The 19041-nt window shown below is 45.1% G+C and overlaps 3 protein-coding genes across 3 annotated transcripts; all 3 read right to left on the bottom strand.

The window, feature by feature from the left end:
* Positions 1–80: 80 nt before the first annotated feature.
* LOC133972294 (triosephosphate isomerase-like) lies at positions 81–2128 on the bottom strand. Its single transcript, XM_062409659.1, has 7 exons — positions 1894–2128; positions 1295–1418; positions 1046–1145; positions 859–976; positions 614–699; positions 430–517; positions 81–239 (listed from the first exon to the last, which is right to left on the bottom strand). Exons 1-7 carry the CDS (start codon positions 2003–2005, stop codon positions 121–123), a joined length of 747 nt encoding a protein of 248 aa, XP_062265643.1. The 5' UTR covers positions 2006–2128; the 3' UTR covers positions 81–120.
* Positions 2129–3061: 933 nt separating this feature from the next.
* On the bottom strand, positions 3062–9914 carry gnb3b (guanine nucleotide binding protein (G protein), beta polypeptide 3b). Its single transcript, XM_062409656.1, has 9 exons — positions 9708–9914; positions 7337–7451; positions 6839–6984; positions 6275–6338; positions 5540–5696; positions 5397–5463; positions 4986–5187; positions 4154–4370; positions 3062–3979 (listed from the first exon to the last, which is right to left on the bottom strand). The coding sequence occupies exons 2-9, from the start codon at positions 7403–7405 to the stop codon at positions 3873–3875; spliced, it is 1029 nt and encodes a 342-aa protein (XP_062265640.1). The 5' UTR covers positions 7406–7451; positions 9708–9914; the 3' UTR covers positions 3062–3872.
* Positions 9915–13314: 3400 nt separating this feature from the next.
* On the bottom strand, positions 13315–18587 carry LOC133972293 (CD209 antigen-like protein 2). The gene is made up of 6 exons (XM_062409658.1): positions 18395–18587; positions 17412–17531; positions 16643–16819; positions 16292–16464; positions 15171–15286; positions 13315–14188 (listed from the first exon to the last, which is right to left on the bottom strand). The coding sequence occupies exons 1-6, from the start codon at positions 18489–18491 to the stop codon at positions 14008–14010; spliced, it is 864 nt and encodes a 287-aa protein (XP_062265642.1). The 5' UTR covers positions 18492–18587; the 3' UTR covers positions 13315–14007.
* Between the last annotated feature and the right edge of the window lie 454 nt (positions 18588–19041).

The following is a 19041-nucleotide window of genomic DNA, read 5'->3' as shown; positions in this document are numbered from 1 at the left end:
AAAAGCTAAACTCCTACAAATGTGTGATATTAATTTACCTAACACTCTGCAGACACAGGGATGTGAACACGTGACGATCTGAACCGGGTTCACTCATCGGTCCTGATGGAACCTCGACCGTTACACACGCGCGTTGATGATGTCGACAAACTCTGGTTTCAGGGAGGCTCCGCCCACCAGGAAGCCGTCCACGTCGCCCTGAGACGCCAGCTCCCGGCAGTTCTCTCCCGACACCGAGCCTGAGGACGGACAGAAGCAGGACCAGTCAGGGACGGGTCTCGTTTCAAACGTCCTCGTCTCTCAGGCTTCAAGGTTTCACTTTGATCAACTATTGGACGGTACTAGCTGTCAATCAAACTGTATCCCCGCCCCCCATGCGTCCGGAGCTTCATGATCTACTCGACTCTGATGAGAAGAAGCGTCACTGACCTCCGTAGATGATGCGAAGTGAGTCGGCCACGTGGTCAGAGACGTTGGCTCTAAGCCACGCCCTCAGCTTCTCATGGACCTCCTGAGCCTGGACACACAGACACACACACACACACACAGTTAAAACAAACAGTTATCATTTGTGGTTATTCTAGAGTTGCTGAACCCGTGTGTTCTCTGTTACCTGTTCAGGTGTCGCCGTCTGCCCCGTGCCGATCGCCCACACAGGCTCATACGCCAGCACCACTTTCTCCCAGTCGGTCACATTCTCTGCAACACAAAAACACAACACAATTCATTTCCTGACATTTAACAAGACGGTGTATCCATGATGATATTGAAACGCAGATAAAGACGATAAACATAAAGGTGGAGAAATCTGAAAGCGAAAAGAAAACAAGAAGATGAAATGATGTGAATAGTGTTCACCTGCGATCACCTGCGTCTGAGCGAACACGACCTCCTCCGTGGTTCCGGCCTCTCGCTGCTCCAGCTTCTCCCCGATGCAGGCGATCACACTCAGGCCGCTCTGCAGCGCGTGAGCCACCTGAGAACCACGTGGGAAACATGTCACCCGCTTCCTATCGACCTTCACACCTCACAGCAGGCGTCTCACCTTCTGTCCAATCAGCTCGTCACTTTCCCCGAACACGTGGCGGCGCTCCGAGTGTCCCAGGACGACCCAGTCCGCCCCACAGTCCTTGATCATGTCCGGGCTGCCAGCAGGGGGCGACACACAAGATACTGTTGATTGTACATATTCAAATTGAAAATCATACTGTACATACATGAACTTCCTTGATGGTGCTAAGATAAAAACCGTGTGAGAGTGTGTTTGTGGTTCTGTGGAGGACACGTCAGGTACCTGATCTCTCCGGTGAACGCCCCCTTGGACACTCTGTGGCAGTTCTGTGCCGCGAGGCCGATCCTGGGATCCAGACGTGAGCGGACGAAGTCCAGGTAGACGGAGGGCGCCGCACACACCACCTCTGAAACACAGGCTCAGGGTGAGGCTCACGTTTCATCTCTTCTTCCTGAAATCCACCTGAAACATGCTACACTGCAGCCGGCCACCAGGGGGCGGCGGAGATGCTTTGGCTTCACTGTGAGGGAGCCGTCATGTCGTCCATCTTTAATACGTTTAAGAACAACCTCCACAAATTAAATCAGTGGAAGGGAGGGCGGTTACAGGAGCCTGAGCCAGACTCTTATTTTGAAAAGGAATCAATAGCAATCAAGTCTTATTTTAAAAAATAACCACGATAATGAAAAATGAAATAATACTTATAGTAGTTTGTTGTTTGTTTACAGTACAAAATGACAGGAAACGGAAATAATCACATAAACTTCAAGTATCAAATTGATCTTCAGCAAAGAATCTGATTAAATGTACTTAGGTAATAACACACACACACACACACACACACACACACACACACACACACACACACTCACACCCCTCACCGGTGAGCTCCGGCAGCTCAGCGGTGTTCAGGTTCTCCATCAACCCGCACAGAGTCTCCTTGTTTCCGTTCATCTTCCAGTTTCCTCCCACGAAGAAGCTCCGGGTCGACATGACGGACTGGGAGCGGCTGGTTCCCGGTGAGAGGCGGAGGAGGAGGAGGAGGAGGAAGAGGAGGAGAACCGGGACAGGGACGGAGACCGGCCGGTGTGCGAGTGAGTGTGAGTGTGTCTATGTGTGTGTGTCTGTGTGTGTGTGTGGTTCTGTGTGTGTCAGGTGACACCAACAGCTCCCCTCCAGGTGCGTCACCGCCTCCTGCTGTTCACATCACGTCCTCCAGCCCTGAGCTGACAGTCACTAATAACTACTAGATTACTTTTATACTTGTAACTCCCAGTATTTCAAAAGACAATAATAACAATTGAATACATTTGAATTTGTAGATGATCCAAAGCTGCTCACTACTTTTCAATCTCATCTTAAAATCAATCAATCAATCAATCATTTTATTATATCTTATCTTATTTTATCTTATTTTATCTTATCATATCTTATCTTATCTTATCTTATCTTATCTTATCTTATTTTATCTTATCTTATCATATCTCTTATGTGAAAATCATATGTGAAGTATCATTGCTCTAATGCTCTGTGATCTTTAAAGAAGTGTTTCACATTGTTTACTGTTCAAAGCACTTTATAACTGTGTTAAATAAAGTTAAGAAAGTTTTCATTGTTATTGTGGTTTATGGAGTCGGCCTCAGCTGTCAATCATGATGTCTGAGCTCATTTTTAATCATCAAAAACTGATCAGAACAAATCACAAAAAACTTATTTCACAAACATTTATTTAATGTCTTCAAAAAGGTTTATGACCTGTTCTGCAGCCAGCCACCAGGGGGCGATGGAGACAGTCTGGCTTCACTTGAGGCAGATGTCAAGTCGTCCATCTTTAGTTGCAGTCTGTAGCTGTGTCACAATTCAGAGGCGTCTCGAACCACATCGAGAAGGTTTTAACAAAAGCTTCATTAGCAAACGCAATGACTTCTGGGATATGTTGGCTGAGAAGGACCCCCCCCCCCCCCCCCCCCATTGGACTCACTCAAAATTACACCCTGTCTTAAAAACACGACTTTCCAGTTACTAAACACAAACACACAGAGTCAGACATGGTGTTAATGCAGAATTCTATGTTTATTATAAAGATTTTCAACAAACATTTTGTCTTTTTACAGAGGAACTGCACACGTGTGTAAAAGTACTACAAAATGCAGCTGAACCCGGGGGAGTAAAATACAGTTTACAGGTTTTTTACAGAGTGTTTACACAGCGTCGGATTTTCACAGGTGAGACGGGGAAACGGCAGCGGCCATCTTGGATCAAAGGCTGCTGGTCGTTAGCAGGGGACCCAAGATGGCGGCCGTACCTTGACCAGACACATACACTGTGGATATGTGCAGCCAAAAAAACAAGAAAAGACACTGTACATCGACTCTTCATCCTAGTGAGTTAAATCTCTAAAATAGAAATAAATGTACATATCGATATTTCATCTAAATAAGTGCAGGTCAAAGACGATAAAAATAAATCTGTAAGTCTACAGCCTCACTTTCAACATGTGTTCTTTCTCTGTTATTGTCAAACATCTACGTGTTTAATTGACATCGATAGGAGCTTATTTTTCTGCTCATTTTGAATAACGCACTATTTTTTATCAACGTTTTTATTTTTTTAAATTATGGTCTGGATGTAATGAAGCTGGTGCACATAGAGTGGGATGCATCACTCACTGTTGATGCCTGATGCCATTTACACAACGGACTCACTCACAGACTCTCGTTTTGCATACATGAACAAGGAGGAGGTGGAGAGGGAGAGAGAAAGAGAGGAAGGTGTGCTCTCCCCCAACCCCACTTCTCCTCCTCTACCTCCTCCCCCCCTGCTCGTCCTCCTCCTGGTGTTTCTCCTCCGCCGGGACGCCTCAGTTCCACAGTTTGAGGAAACTGTCCCAGGATCCTGTGCAGACTCCCATCCCATCCGCAGGGACGCCGGTGCAGCTCACCCTGTTGTCATGGCCGGACAGAACACCTGGAGGAGGAGGAGGAGGAAGAGGAAGGGGAGGAGGAGGAGGAAGATGAACAGGGACGAAAGGGGAGAGGATGATTTTCTTTTCTTTCCTCAGACAAACTCTAAACTCTTATGTCCACCTTCTGCTCCTTCTCCTCCGAGCAGCTACAGGAGGTTTGTTTGTGGTTCACTCACCGACTTTCTCTCCCTTCAGAGAATCCCAGATGTGACAGTTGAAGTCGTCGTAGCCGGCGAAGATGAGGCGGCCGGAGTTGGACAGAGCCACAGACGTGACGCCGGCGTTCAGGCTGCTGTCCTGGTAGTTGCTCACCTCCTGGTCAGAGCGCAGGTCGTACATCTTGCAGGAAGTGTCGTCGGAGCCGGTGACGAAGTTGTGTCCATTGGGGAAGAACTGAGGAGCGAGGGAGGAGGAGAAGAAAGGATCTGTTTGGTTATAACTGATCATCATGTGATACATGATCTGCTGCTGCTCCCACCAGAGACACAAAATACACTGGTTCCAGTTTCCATCGTCTCTCAGACTGATACACGTGATCTGCTTCAGACTCAGGACTCGTTCACACCTGGTTCAGAGCTTCAGACTCTTCAGTTCAGTCTGAACCTGAACATCAGGTGTGAAGGTTCCTCAGAGCAGAAGAGGAGTTCTGGATCTGGATCAAACTGAACCAGGTTCTGTTCCAGAGTTAAGACACTTGGTTGGAGAGTTTGGACTTTTGGACCAATCACAGGAAGTAGAGACACAATTAAACAGTAGAAGAAGAAGATAAAGAGGAAGAGGAAGAGGAAGAGGAAGAGGAAGAGGAAGAGGAAGAGGAAGAGGAAGAGGAAGAAGAAGAAGACAACACCCCAGATGTCCCCCTTTAGGTGATCATGTGTTGCTAACCCTAACCCTTGACGACACCTCTGTTGAAGCTGCTCTCTGATCAGAGGTTTTGATGCGTGTGCGTGTGTGCGTGTGTGTGTGTGTGTGTATGTGTGTGTGTGTGTTGTTGGTGTGGACCCTCACCTGGATGGCGTTGATGTCACTGGTGTGTCCACTGAAGGTCTGCTTGCAGGTCCCTTCCCTCAGGTCCCACAGCTTGGCCAGGGAGTCGCAGGCTCCAGAGACGAAGGTGTTGGTGTCGGGGGAGAGAGCCAGCGACATGCAGTCTCCGATGTGATTGGTGAAGATGATCTTCTGCTTCCCGGTCTCCAGGTCCCACAGGCAGCTGAGGGCAGGGCGGGGGGGAGGTGGGGGGGAGGCAGGAGACACTGGGTTTAGTTTTGGGTGAGTCCCTCCTGCATGGTGTGTGACGGTGTTTTGTTTTCATCCAGAGTTCTGGGTCAACACACATCTCAACAGACGCTGTCGACATGTGTGAGTAGATCGGACGAATTCAAGAAATTCACAAAGGTTATGGATGAACGCTGAACTCACCAGGTGGTGTCACCGGAGGCCGTCAGGATCTCAGTGTCGCTCAGGAAGCGGCAGCAGGACAGGTAACCTGGAGGACGAGGAGGAGACAAGTGAGTGTTTAGTCAGTGTCCTCATCCGTCCGTCCCCGGGAGCGTCCTCCTCACCTGTGTGTGCGTCCAGCTCCCTGAGGGTCTTGGGGCTGGCGGCCTTGATGTTGACGACGGTGCACATGTTGTCCAGACCTCCGCTGGCCACCAGGTTCCCAGAGGGGGCGAAGGCCACGCTCATCACCCAGGCCGACTTCAGTGGGACGGCGATCAGCTGGGAGGGAAAACCAGTTCAGCCAGTTTACTAACTCTGAACTTGTCACAACGTTCAACACAAGAAAAAGGCCACAACTTTTAAATTTCTAGTAATATAATGTTTTACTCCTGACGGGTTGAAAACATCACTGACAAACTAACTCACCTATGAAAGCTGGGACAGTTCACTAGTCCAACCAGTTTCACCAACCAGTGTGGTCACCAGTAACTCAGTTAAACCATGAAGTTCAACATCAAGACGGATTGTTGCACCAGTGATGTTAGAACTACAAAGTAATAATTTGAAACTTGAAAATTCCAACTTTAAAATAAAAAAATCATAATTTAAACCTTTTGAATCTAAGATCTCAATCTGGCATTTAAAGAATTCAAACTTTGAACTTCTCAAATTGCAAGTTGAATACTTTTTAAATAAAGTTGGAATAAAACAACTCTTGAATTTGTCGTATCATGACATCATTAGGAGGTTTTGTCATCACTGTTTGTTTTGCACACTTTGTGAGGACCAGTCGTACTTTGTGTGATAAACAGATTTTATTGATATGAGACATTTTCTATGAGACTGTGATGATTCACCTTGTTGCCGGTGAAGGCGTCCCAGACCAGCAGCTTGCCATCCTGTGATGCACTGACCATTGACCTGCGACACACCAGGAACAGTTTGAACGAGACTCGATCAAATATTCACACTTTGAAACGTTAAACGTAGATTTAAGACAACAACAACAACAACGACAACAACAACAACACGGCACAGATTGTGAAACTCATCGAACACGACTTAAAAGTGAAGCTAACTCATTGAGCTTTACTTTCAGCTCCACAAGAGTAAAGCTAAAAGATCTGGTTCTCCCCCTGGTGGCTGGCTGCAGTACAGGTCATAAACCCCGGCTCCTCCATGTTAGCAGATGGAACATGGACCAAACTAAAGAATCTGTTATTTGATGTTGTTTGTTCGAGTGCTTCTGATCAGTTTGGTTTTATTTTTTATTTGATGAAATGAAACGGAGCCGAGGCGTCGTGATTGACAGCTGAGACCGACTCGTGCACTGGATCACAGGTGGAACTGCATTGTCCATGTTAACTACACACAGCCATTGATCGTAAACAGGCGCTCGGGGGGGCGGACGGCGTCCTCACCTGGAGTCAGCTGACCAGTGCATGGAGTAGATCTTGGCCAGGTGACCCTTGAGCGTCTTCCTGAGCTTCAGCTGGACTCGGCCCACGTCGTCGATGCCCCCTGCTGCCGAGCTCATGCTGCCATCGTTCACAGCCTTACGGGCCGCCTGGGGGGGGGGGGGGGGGGGGGAGTACAGTGAGGAAGTGTAACTTTCTGTTTGTGTTTTATTATTCTATCTTTGTTTACGTGGCTTTAAGTTTCCTTGTTGCTAATTTGAGATCCATCTTAACGTTGCGTCACTTCCTGTTATTATTGTTCTGAGCATGAATGGGGCTGATGGGTGTGTAGTTATTTTTCTTACTTTACTTTTGTGAATCACTTTGTGTTACATTCTTCGTATGGAAAGTGATGTACAAACACATTGTGATTGATCAAGTGATGGATTGTTCTCGGTTTAACATTGAACTCCTGTTTCCTGTGATCGGGGATGTCATGTTTCACCTGCAGGGGGCGCTCACCTCGATCTGTGCGCGGAGGCCATCGCACTCCTTCTTCAGGGCATCCATTTCAGCTTTCTCAGCTGCCATGGCGTCGGTTGATGAGGGATGTTACTGACGGGAAACGAAGCTGCGACTGTCGGACGAGAGAAAAGATGGAAGAGGAGGAAACTGTTATTCTGGTGGACAGTCTCTGCTCAGACAGGAGGTTGGACGGGTCACAGGGATGTATAAGACGACTTGAGTCCTTGTGTGTTCTTGTGTGTCCTCGTGTGTGACCCTGGCAGGACACAACTTCCCCCTGAAGTCAGCTCTGAACATCACTGACCCTGACACCTTGATCCTGATCACTGACATCGAGTCTCCGGTGAAGATTAGACACGTACCTGACGGCGGTAATCCGGCAAAGTTGTAACACTGCTAGCTCTCAGACTCGTTTGGTGTGAAGGTGTGAAGGTGTGAAGGTGTGAAGGTGTGAAGGGAGGAGATGGAGAGATGGAGAGATGAGGGGACACACTCTTCTTGGACAGGAAGGGAAATGGAAGGATGCAGGAAAGGAATTAAGCTAAAGGAAAGGAGAAAGGGAAGAAGTTAGGAAAGAAGAAAGGAAGGAAGCTTACGCTAACCAATATTTTATCGTGTAAGTTTAAAGTATGAGCAGTGTAACAGTCCCTGGACATTATCGGTATTTTCTGAATGCTGCTGAGGTTTTATGCTCAATAAACATTAAAATAATCAGAAAATCCAAACAATAAAATCTCCTCTTTTAGAGTTCATGAACAGTCTTGTGTTCTTTCATTCAAGGTGTTTCACGATCATCTTTGGTGTCGGACATTTGGACGTCAGTCTGTACGAAATGTTTTTCTTTTTTAAAGGTTATTCTTGGTGAAACACAAGCTGTGTAAACTATTTAATGCATTAAATTGTATAAGTTCTTATGTAAGACCCTTTGGTTGTCCCTCTACCTGTTGGTTGGTTTCCCTGCGTGCTGTCTCTGAATGGGCCTAATGCTCCGTAAGAGGATGCTGACGTCGGACCAATTTAACACCAATTACCTGCCAGCACAACTCTGCTCATTGCCAAGGAACTTTGTTAAATGCTAATCGACGGTAATCAGGAGAGTTCACCGAGCGTCACGTGATGTTCAGACAAAACCAGGTTCCTCTATCAAAGAGGCACGATGCAGAAAATGAAGAAAAGGAGCTTCAACCACCTGTGGTTTAAAATCCTGTTGCAACATGAATACGAGATGCAACAAGTCGGGGAAACATTAGGAACCTTTGCAGAACATGATTTGATATCCTTTTAAATTATTTAATGTTGGAGTTTGAGCTGCTGACACACTTGATGCCTGGGGTTTAATTAGAAGGAAACTTTGAGAGGAAACTTGAGGCTGCACAGGATCCAGAGCTCAGGTGAAGGTTTAGGATGTTGCCTACGTCCAGGTACCTGTGACAGGGTCAAGGGTCAAGGGTGTAGGGTGCAGAGTGGAGGATGGAGGATACAGGAGGGCCAGTGGTGGGGATGGAGGTTTGGGACGGGCTGTTACAGGCCTTTAAATCCCGGCAGGAGATCTCGAGGGAAGCTTTACCGCTCAAATCTCCTGTCATCCGATTACTGACTGCTCTTTACCTCGGGATCAGAGGGAGAGGGAGGGTGTGGACGGTCCAAACGTCAGGGAGCTCCTCCTCCACCGTCCCCTTCTCTCATGTGATGGGAAATGAAGATGAGGCCTCTACATCTCCATGAACATCTGACTGTGAAAAGGATTTTCCCAAAGCTGGAACCTGTCTGGAAGTTTTCCTCGCTGGGAACTTTGCAGTTGCAGCTTTGGAAACTATGGAGGCAATCTGTGCAGGAAGCTGGTGGAGGTTTGGCCTCATGTGAAAGATCAGGCTGCAGCTTACTGCTGCTACACCTGAAGCACCAATCCTCTTTAGCAGCTTCCCTACTATCCAAAGATCACCTTCAAAGGGTTAAAGGAATCATGAGAGCCTCGGACAGGACTCATCAATCATTCTACCGCAAGAGAGAAACCAGTGTTTCAATATGTAGAGACTCAAGCAGAGTCTGTGTGCGAGATGCTAGCTGCCTTCTTGAAACAAGTCAAGAGTGATGGAGGAAAATGTCTGTTTCTGCAAAATCACTGCAAATGCAAATAGTTGTTTGCAGGCAGAAGATTCCACTTAAGTTTCTCATGAATTGCCGTTTTGCACATTGAGGTAAAAATCCTCCTGCTGGTTTTAAAATCTCACACAAGTAGAAAACTCACTTTCTTTCTTTGAACTCTCTCCGTTAACAATGACAAGACGCAGCTCAGTGTTTCTCCAAATGATCCCGAGTGCAGAGGAAGCTCTGGAAGAGAAGAACAAGAGAAAAAGGAGAAACTCACCTTTTCCTCTCACAACGTGGTTCCTCCTGTTCCTCTGAACCGGTTCCCAGACTCCTCCGGCTCCACGTTCCCCCTTCAATGTTGTTTAGATCCCACAATCCCAGGGTGCACCACCTGCTCACTGGCTCCTCCGACGCTCTCGTGGCTTGTGCTTGTCAAAACTCTCTCTTTCTCTCTCCCTTCCTCCACAGCGAAGAGCAGATGAGGATTGGAGGGGATGAAGGAGATAAGGGATGAAGGGATAAAGCTCAAAGATGGAAATAGAGAGGCAAGGAGAGCGAGAGGGAGAGAGAGAGAGTGTGAGAGAGAGAGAGAGAGAGAGAGAGTGAGAGAGAGAGAGAGAGAGAGAGGGAGGAGAGAGGAGGCAGGTAAACCGATTGGAGAAAGAAAATCAGGTTATGAGGTCAAAAGACAAGAGCAGGTGAAGAATGAAGGAAGGAGGAGAAAGGGAACAGGTAGAGATGAAATGTGAGAGGATAAGACAGTGGACGTCTGAGGGACGGAAACAAACATGGGAATTAAATATAAAAGAACACAAATAAATATTGTTTTATTGAGGCTTTCTGAGTTCAAGATGCAAATTAAAAGTTTAAATACAGTTAAATGAGGCTTGATTGGTTTAAGAGGAATATGCAGTGATTGCATTTCCTTCTGTTTCTGCAGGTGAGGTGGCGTCTGATTGGTTGCATTGCAGCACATGTTTCTTTGTGTGGACGCAGCAGCCGGCTGGAGGTCTGAGGGTGACAGAGGTGAATTGGTTTGTCAGAGCTAATGAGCTGAGCCCAGTTAATCAGGGTCTAATGGGATATCCGGGGACGGCCAATCTCGTTAGAGAATTAGAGCAGTTCAGCCTAAACGTGCGTCACACCTGAAACACGCCGAGGCCCGAGATGGAAAGTGGATCAAGAATCAAGATGCAGTGAGTTCTGCCTCCGAATGAAACAAGGAAGGACCCACGTGACAATCAGCTCCAAAGAAGAAGAGATCCAGAGGGCGAGGTGAAAAATGAGTTCTTATTTGGAAGGTTTGGAGATAATAGATCCTACAGATCTGGAGCGAGGAGGAGAAACAGGAGGAGAAAGTGACACAGCACATGAGTGACGACACGAGGAGGAGCAGGTATTGGTCTACGATGAGGGATCATCTCGTTGGGTCCGCCCCCCCCCCCCCCCCCGATGTCCCATAATCTGCCCTCTTCTTCTATGAAAGGTGGGGACCTCCACTTAGATAACAGTTGGACATTATGTCAATCAGAGGAGCATGGATCCACAGTCCTGTTTTCAATGATCAATGAAGAGTTTAAATAATCTGAATCATAAAGATAGAACAAAGACTGAAGAAAGATGGACGCCATGTCAGCTCCCAAAGCTGAAGCCAAAGCATCCTAATCGCCCCCTGGTGGCTGGCAGCAGTATAGGTTATAGATCCCGCCCCAGCATGTGGGAATAAATCCTAATAATTCAGTTTGGATATCAAGGCTTCATTTTCAGCCTCTTGGTCAAAGCCCCGATCACATGGCTTCATTGGTTTATTCCCTCCTGTGTCAGATGACTCACCGGGGGAAGAAACAGAATCTCCTCTACTGGCAAAGGGAAAGAAGTCGTTTAGGAACCCTGCGTCGACCCGTGACACCGGTGTACAAGAGGAATAAGAGGGCAAAGGTCACCGAACCCCTCCTTCACCCAGAGTTCCGTCTCCATCCGTCTGTAGAGGACGTGATGACAGAGGACTCGCTGATATAAAGAACGAGATCTGAACTGACGAGCGTCCCTCTGTCCAGATGTTCAGACAGCTGGCAGATGTTCGGCTGCTCAGGTGACGCTTCCTGGTTCCAGCTCTAAGCTCTGGCTCCGCCCCTCCTGCATCACGGCCTCCTGCTGAGATCATCGCTGGAGTTTGACTTTCACCTTAAGCCTCTCTTGTTTTAGCAGCAGGTTTCTGGCTCAGGCCTCGTTGACATCAGCGCTTCAGAACCTGGTGAGACCTGTCGGCTTCATTTGTTGGTCAAACGCTCACAGGTTGAACGCCTGCACGGTCCATTAGTGCCCTGGAGCAAGGCACATAACGACCTCCTGCTCAGGATCGTTTCAGTCATACAGGAAAATCCAATACACACTTTCTTTATGAATGATTTGCTGATTTGTAGGAGCTGGATTACTGGATCAATATGAACCTCAGAGAAAAGTCTGGAATGTCTCTTTTGATCGGGTTTAAATTTCAGTTGATATGTGGCCTGCAGGGGGCGCTGCTCAGGTTGGGGTTTGACCCACAGTCCTCACGTCCTTTACGTTTTCTGCTCAGGCACGAGGGACAGCGGGTTGACCACATTCTGCCCTCTTGTTCCGATCACACGTATGTGAAGGTCCGTGTTGGTCTGCCGTTCAATTCCATTCCAGTAGTTCAACATGCACGACCTTAGAGGACGTTTGTCTCAAGCCTCGTGTGAGTTTACACGTATCAGATAAACCAGACCTCTGGTTAGCTTAAGAAATATATGAATAAAAGAAAGAACGCTGACTTTTCCTTTCACACGGGATTCAAACAGCCGGCTCGGTCGCTCCTTTAACTAACATCCCCTGACGTCAGCCACTAGAGGTCGCCTTACAACAGTATTACAGCTAAATCATATTTATTATTCTACCAGGAGGATTAATAATTAAATGAAACATTCTGTGAGTCAAACTTCCCAGATCAATAATTTAAGTCTTTGTGGTATCAACACGGTGAAGCTGCTTTAGAATTAAACACAACACAAGTGAGTCTATGAATCTAAATATTGGCTGAACATGATTAAATATTCTAATGAAAACACACATGAAAGATGGTTTTTAATGACTCAGCGACTCCAGTCTTCTCTAGCGGTCACCTGGAGTTCTCCTCTGAGCTCTGGTTCCTCAGTGTTTGGACGTTATGACAGCGAGCGAGTAACGAGCCGGGAGTTTCTCCTTCCTCCTCCGGGTAAGTCGTGGGCCTGTAATCCGCCCTAATGAAGTGTGACAGAAGAGGGCTAGCTGGCTTCCTGATAACTCCCTGTGGTAACGAGCTCAGGAGGGAAGCAGCCGAACAAACCTCCCCTCCCCTCTCTACCTTTGACTTGTTCGCTCAGTGGACGAGATGCTGTGGAACGAGGTCCAGCAGCTCAGAGAGGAACCGACCAGTCGCCACTGGAGCCATGAAGATGTTTCTGATTCTGTGATTTCTGTTTGATAAAAACCCTGAGGAAGGTAGATTGGTGCAAAGTAGAAATACTCAGATTACAAATAAACACACAGATAGATTGTGTCCAATTATAATCCTGCATCTTGTTTCATGTAGTTAATTAGAAGATGAACTCTTTAAACTCATTAACACATATTAATTTTTAATTTTCAAAAAACTAAATAATTCAGAGGATGAATTAATGTAAATGAATGTGTTAGAGACTGAATATGCTTTTACTTTGAAAGGTTTAAAACTGCAGCAGCAGGAAATCTGGAATCTCTATTCTGACTGAAGGTTGTTTGTTCCAGCAGCGCCACCTGCTGGCCAATAACAACATTACAGACAACAGTCCACTATCATGTTGAACAAGGTTGTGTTTTTCATCCATTAAATGATAAGAGGATAGTTTATCTTTCAGTATTGATTTACTTTTCAGTATTTCAGTATTTATTCAACGATTACATTCACAGTTAGTGGACATGTTTTTATAAAACTAGCAAATAAACATGAGAAAACAAATTGATTTGGACATTAAGCCATAAACCTTTAAACACAAGCATGTTAGAAATACATCAAAACATAAAAAATATTATATACGTACAATAAAAGTAATTAGTAAACCATGTGACCACCAGGTGGAGACTAACCATTCAAATCTGAAAGATATTCTTTCTTTCATTTACTTATATTGATTTTAAACAAATAAGAGTTTCTAAGGAAAGTGGTAATTATTCAAATTGATGATTTATTCATAAGAATGGGGTTAAAGCCCAAAGTGAAATGAAGAGAGTCAAGTTAAAAAGAAACAAGAATTCGGTTAGAATTATTTTCTTATAATAGGTTTATATATTCACACTTAATTAATTGTAAATTAATATTGATGGTGGTGATGATATTAGGCACAGCTCCTGCTTTATCCTTCGTACATATCAGAAGTGGAAAATTACTTTTAATGAGTCCATTGTTTCAGGCAAGATCAACATCGGAATGTCTTCATATCAAAATACGAGGTTATAAAAGAAATTTAAGAAAGTAAGATATCTGTAGCTGCAGGCGATTGTGAAACCCTGACGAGCCAGAGACTGGTTCCCTCGGCGCCTCAGTGTGGAATGGCCGTGCTGACACCGGCGCCCATCTCCTTCTCACAGATGTACGGCAGGGGAAAGCTGCAGGGGGCGTCGTACCAGCTCCTCACCGCCACTCGCTGCAGCACCTCAGTTTTGATTATGTAGCCGCAGTCCTCGTTGATGTGGTTGTTGGGTTCGCCGACTTCCCAAAAACTGGGGACGGACAGATAAATGTCAAATCATTGTGAAACAGCAGAGCAGAGTCAGGAAAAGAGGAAGAGAAGGAACCAGGGGCCACAAGAGGGACGACAAAAGATCGGTCATCAGAAAATATAAAAAAAATGAGGAAGACAAATCTGATGGTTTCAGAAACATCAAGTAAACACAGAGGATAGAAAACAGAAGACAAACATCTGTGTCCCATATTTCAGCTCCTCTCTCTTTGCTTTTCATCAGGGGTCAGGGGTCAGGGGTCAGAGGTCAGATGCCTCCCTCCAGCTGTTCTCTCACAACTTATATCATCAAAACCTGCACTGAAGGCTGCAGGTCTGTGACCAGTCAATGTTTAACAGGGTCCATCGGTCAGTCGTGTTTGTGTGTCTCAGAAAATCTGGAGCTAGAAAAAACAGTTTGGGGCAAAAGTTCAGATTTTTTTTTTGGTCACAGATTCTGGTAAATTTATCTCAAATCTCTTTAAGAGCTCCTTCTGAAGTCTCCTCTTCCTTCTGGTCCTCTTTGCTCTTCAGGCCCTTTTGTTTATCACAGTCAAGTTGAATTAATTAATAATAAAACAACCTTCTAGTTGTAATTTGAGTGGATTCAAGTGAAAATGGAAAGAAGGGTTTAAAAGTGACGGACTCTCGGTCAAAATGGTTCTTGTGTCATGGAACACGAGGTTGAAGAGTTCTGTAAACAAGGGGATTTTTTAAACGAGCTACAGATAGAGAACGAGATAAACATTTTTTGGGATGTTTCTGTGTCGAGGCCAGAACCTCAGATGATTCACCTCAAGATAAAACTCAGAAACAGAAATTCAGAGAAATCCACAAAGTTCTAAGTTCTTTGGACGAATGCAACAAGAAGCTCCAGCAGCACGTTGGAGAGAGGAGACTGTAAGAAGAGGGGAACATCCTCTGAACAACCAAAGCCCCCAACTCACTGAGTCCATCACAAGCTGCTGAATCCATGAACCTACCCTCCGACCAGTGGAGATCCGTCCACCCATTTCCACTGATCCTCCGTCTGCTCGTCAGTGATCCCGAACCAGAAGGCGTTCCAGTGGCCTCTGGGAAGCAGATCCCACAGGAACGTCTGAGGAGGATAAAGCGTGTTCTACAGGTTCATCCCTGATTAGAGATAGATAGATAGATAGATAGATAGATAGATAGATAGATAGATAGATAGATAGATAGATAGATAGATAGATAGATAGATAGATAGATAGATAGATAGATAGATAGATAGATAGATAGATAGATTACTTTATTCATCCCCGAAGGGAAATTAAGTCGTCATAGCAGCCGGTATATTTGAATACAATAGAATAAAATAAAAAATATTGAGGTAGAAAGAATAAAAACAGAAACACAAGATAAATAGGTAGATAAGGTGCAGCGGCAAGATGATGGTAATAGTACTGATGATATGATGGTAATGTTATTGATGGACAGTATATAAAAATAGTACAATATATATATTATATAATATAATATAACATAATATATATATATTTATATATGAAAGTGATTATACCAATATAATAGCAGTATATAGTAGTAATGGCAGCAACAGTATATATAATAATAATAGTAAATATAATAATAATAATAAAATGTACACATGTATAAATAAGTGTATATAGACTTATATAAACAAAGAATATACAAAGAGTATGATATAATATGATATGATATATAGTAGAGGTATAAATATAAGTATTTGACTACACAATAGATAATATAATATACTATGAGTGTAAGAATATGTAGACAGAGTGTAAAAAGGACAATACTATTGTATAAAATGATATATAGTATCATTATGGTTTATATTAACACATATGATGTGGAGTGTTCCAGTGTATGGAGTGTTGTACAGGGTGCACAGTGAAGGAGACAGGTGTGTTTAGGTCAGTTCTGTGATGGTGGCTCTGACAGAGGTAGAGGAGTGGTTCAGTCTTATTGTGGTTGGGAGGAACGACTTCCTGTATCGTTCCTTAGAGCAGCGGGTTGAATGAGTCTGTGGCTGAAGCTGCTCCTTAGCTAACAGTTGATGTTATGTTCATGTTCTACCAGCAGCTGAGGTGTTGGGACGAACCTGCTCCTCGGCCGAGTGGATGATGGCCAGGTGAGCGCCTTTGCTCTCGCAGTACGACTGACTCTCATGCCAGTTCCTGGACAGTCTGGAGATGAGGTAACAGCTGCTGTTGAAGAGATGCCACTCCACGGGGCAGACGATGGCGGCCTCGGTCGGTTTGATCACCTCAGGAGCTGCAGAAGGACACAGACACACTTTGATTCATTTGATCTTCTTGTCCCACAGTTTCCTGACGTCTCCAGGCAACGACCAACCAACCAGTACCGTGAACCTGAAACAACTGATTACTTGTAAATTCAGTAAGAATCATCCAGTCAAAGTCAAATACACGTCCATTTAAAAGGTTTGTACCCTTAGTGGCCCTCAAGGTGGCCAGTTGGACCAGCAGCTCGTCAACCTGCACCTGCAGCTGCTTCTTCTCCTGCAGCAGAGCGCTGATGTTGGCGGTCAGAGCCGTCACGTTCACATCCTGCGTCTGCTTCTGTGGCTCGGGGGCGACTTCACCGGCTCCCTGAGGTTTGCTTTTACCTGTGGAACCATTGAACCGATTAATATTTTAAATATTAATGTTTTATATTTTATTATGATAACCAAATTTATTGAATGCCTAAAGGCACACCATTCTATGGTGTCACTTTTTAAGCATTATTGCACAACAAACCAGTAAGGAACACATGAGGAACATGTCAGGAACTCATCAGGAACACGTGAGGAACACGTCAGGAACATGTCAGGAACACATCAGTGGTTCAGATCAGGTCTGAGATCAGCCTCTGACTCAACTGGCCGCAGTTTAGTCAACAAGATGATTAAAAGCAGAATCAGCTTTTCAGCTTCTGCACACCGCAGCTTTTTCAGTGTATCAAGTACACACACACACGCACACATGTACTAAACGCATGTAACACACTATTGGCTAATATTCCATAAAATGTGTTGCAACGCTCAAACCATTAGATCCTCTTTTCTGGACTGAAGGTGTAAAGTCAGCAGTTGTGAAGGTGAACAGTCCGAGAACAGAAGAGATGGGGACTCGTGGTTCACCTGCTCTCTGAGGTGTGAACACACATGAGCCAGTTCACACCTCAGTCCCACAACAAACCACCTGACGTCTACTCACCCTGTGCAGCCACGGCTATGATGGAGATCAGCAGGATGGCGCAGAGCGTGGCCAGGCAGATGGTGGCGAGGCGGTAGGGCCCAGGGCCGCTCAACCGGGGGGGGAATCTGACCTGGGAGACTGGGCGGAGTGGGGGGGGGGGGGGGGGTGTTTATTAAAGTAAAACAAATAATCCACAAAGTAAATATACAGCAAATGAGTCTCGTTCCTTGAGACGTCAGAGGAACCTCCGTGGAGCCGAGGGGCCGAGACTTACTTCAGCTCGACCATCCAAAGTTCCCTCCTTTTCAAAATGTTGAAGCTTTTCTCTGCTTGTGCTCAAAAATCATAAAAGTGAGAATCACACATCTTTTCACATCACGATGATGGATCAGAGGAGCTCTTACTGTGCTTTTGAATCTTAAAAACACAATTCCATGGCTTCCAGAACTCTGTATAAATAATTCTACACTAATTGTGTTCAGTGTGGAGTCTTTTGTTCACGAAGGAGAAGTTCGACTTGTATCTGAGACGTGTCAGAACAGATTCAGGGACGTGTGTGGACTGCACCTCAATGTTCTAACCGAGCACAAATTACTTTCACTAGTGTGGATGTGAGGCAGAAATCACAGGTTATACACCCATTCAGGATTTCATATTATTATTATTATAATTAATAATAATATTATTAATAGTATTAGTAGTAGCAGTAGTAGTTGTTGTTGTCTGTCAGCTGTCTGTGTGGAGTTATGGACAAGTGTCCCCGGGGTGGACGGATAAAGGATAATTTGACCTAATTTATTCGAGCTTAAAGCATTTATAGCTTTGGTTCAAAGAATAAAAGAAGGTAAAATATTTATAGATGTGAAATAAAGTTCTGTTCTTCTCTCCACTGTTTGGTGAACATGAAAGAGAAGGAGACGTAGTGCAGCTGGAGTTGTGTCCCAGGTTGTTATTGAGTCAAACCGGAGAGAAGAAGCACAACATCTGGATCTGATTCTTACCTTCCACATCTGTCCTGCGGTGCTGCTCGTCCTCGGCCTCGATCAGATGCGAGTACATCCCGTCAAGAGCCGCAGAGCCGGGAGGGGAGGTCATCATCTCGCCTGAGATCCACAGAGGAGATCTAGAGGAGATCTAGAGGAGATCCAGAGGAGATCCAGAGGAGATCCAGACTCAGTGACGAAACTAAACTTCAGCCTCTCTGTTTATACCCAGAACCAAAAGTTAAGTAACACAGAGTGACGCCATTGCACATCCAGGACTTTGTTTCAAAATAAAAGCCCTATTCATGATGAAGAACCGGTGATGCTTTCACATGTTTTTCTTATCTAAACTGTTTGAACTGTTGTTCTCTTTACCCTAGCAATTATAATAATAGATAGGAAAATAATGACAATAATAATAATAAAGATAACAATAATAACAATAAACATAAATATAATAATAACGTGGTACATTTGCTGGTACAACTCAAGGAGCCACATGTTAACAGATGTGATGAAGTAGCTGTGCTGCTGCTGTCCTCCTCTGGTGAGACACCTGCAGAGGCACTTGTCAACCAGCAGATGTCCCCACTAACGAGTAGTTTGACCCTGAAACTCAGCCACGGTTTAAATATTGATTCCTACGTGAAGATCTTCAGAATGAA

This window comes from Platichthys flesus, chromosome 17, assembly GCF_949316205.1.
Source record: "Platichthys flesus chromosome 17, fPlaFle2.1, whole genome shotgun sequence".
NCBI classification, from domain to species: Eukaryota; Metazoa; Chordata; class Actinopteri; order Pleuronectiformes; family Pleuronectidae; genus Platichthys; species Platichthys flesus.
Note: the sequence above shows the minus strand (reverse complement) of the source record. Positions and strands in the feature narration are given on the sequence as shown.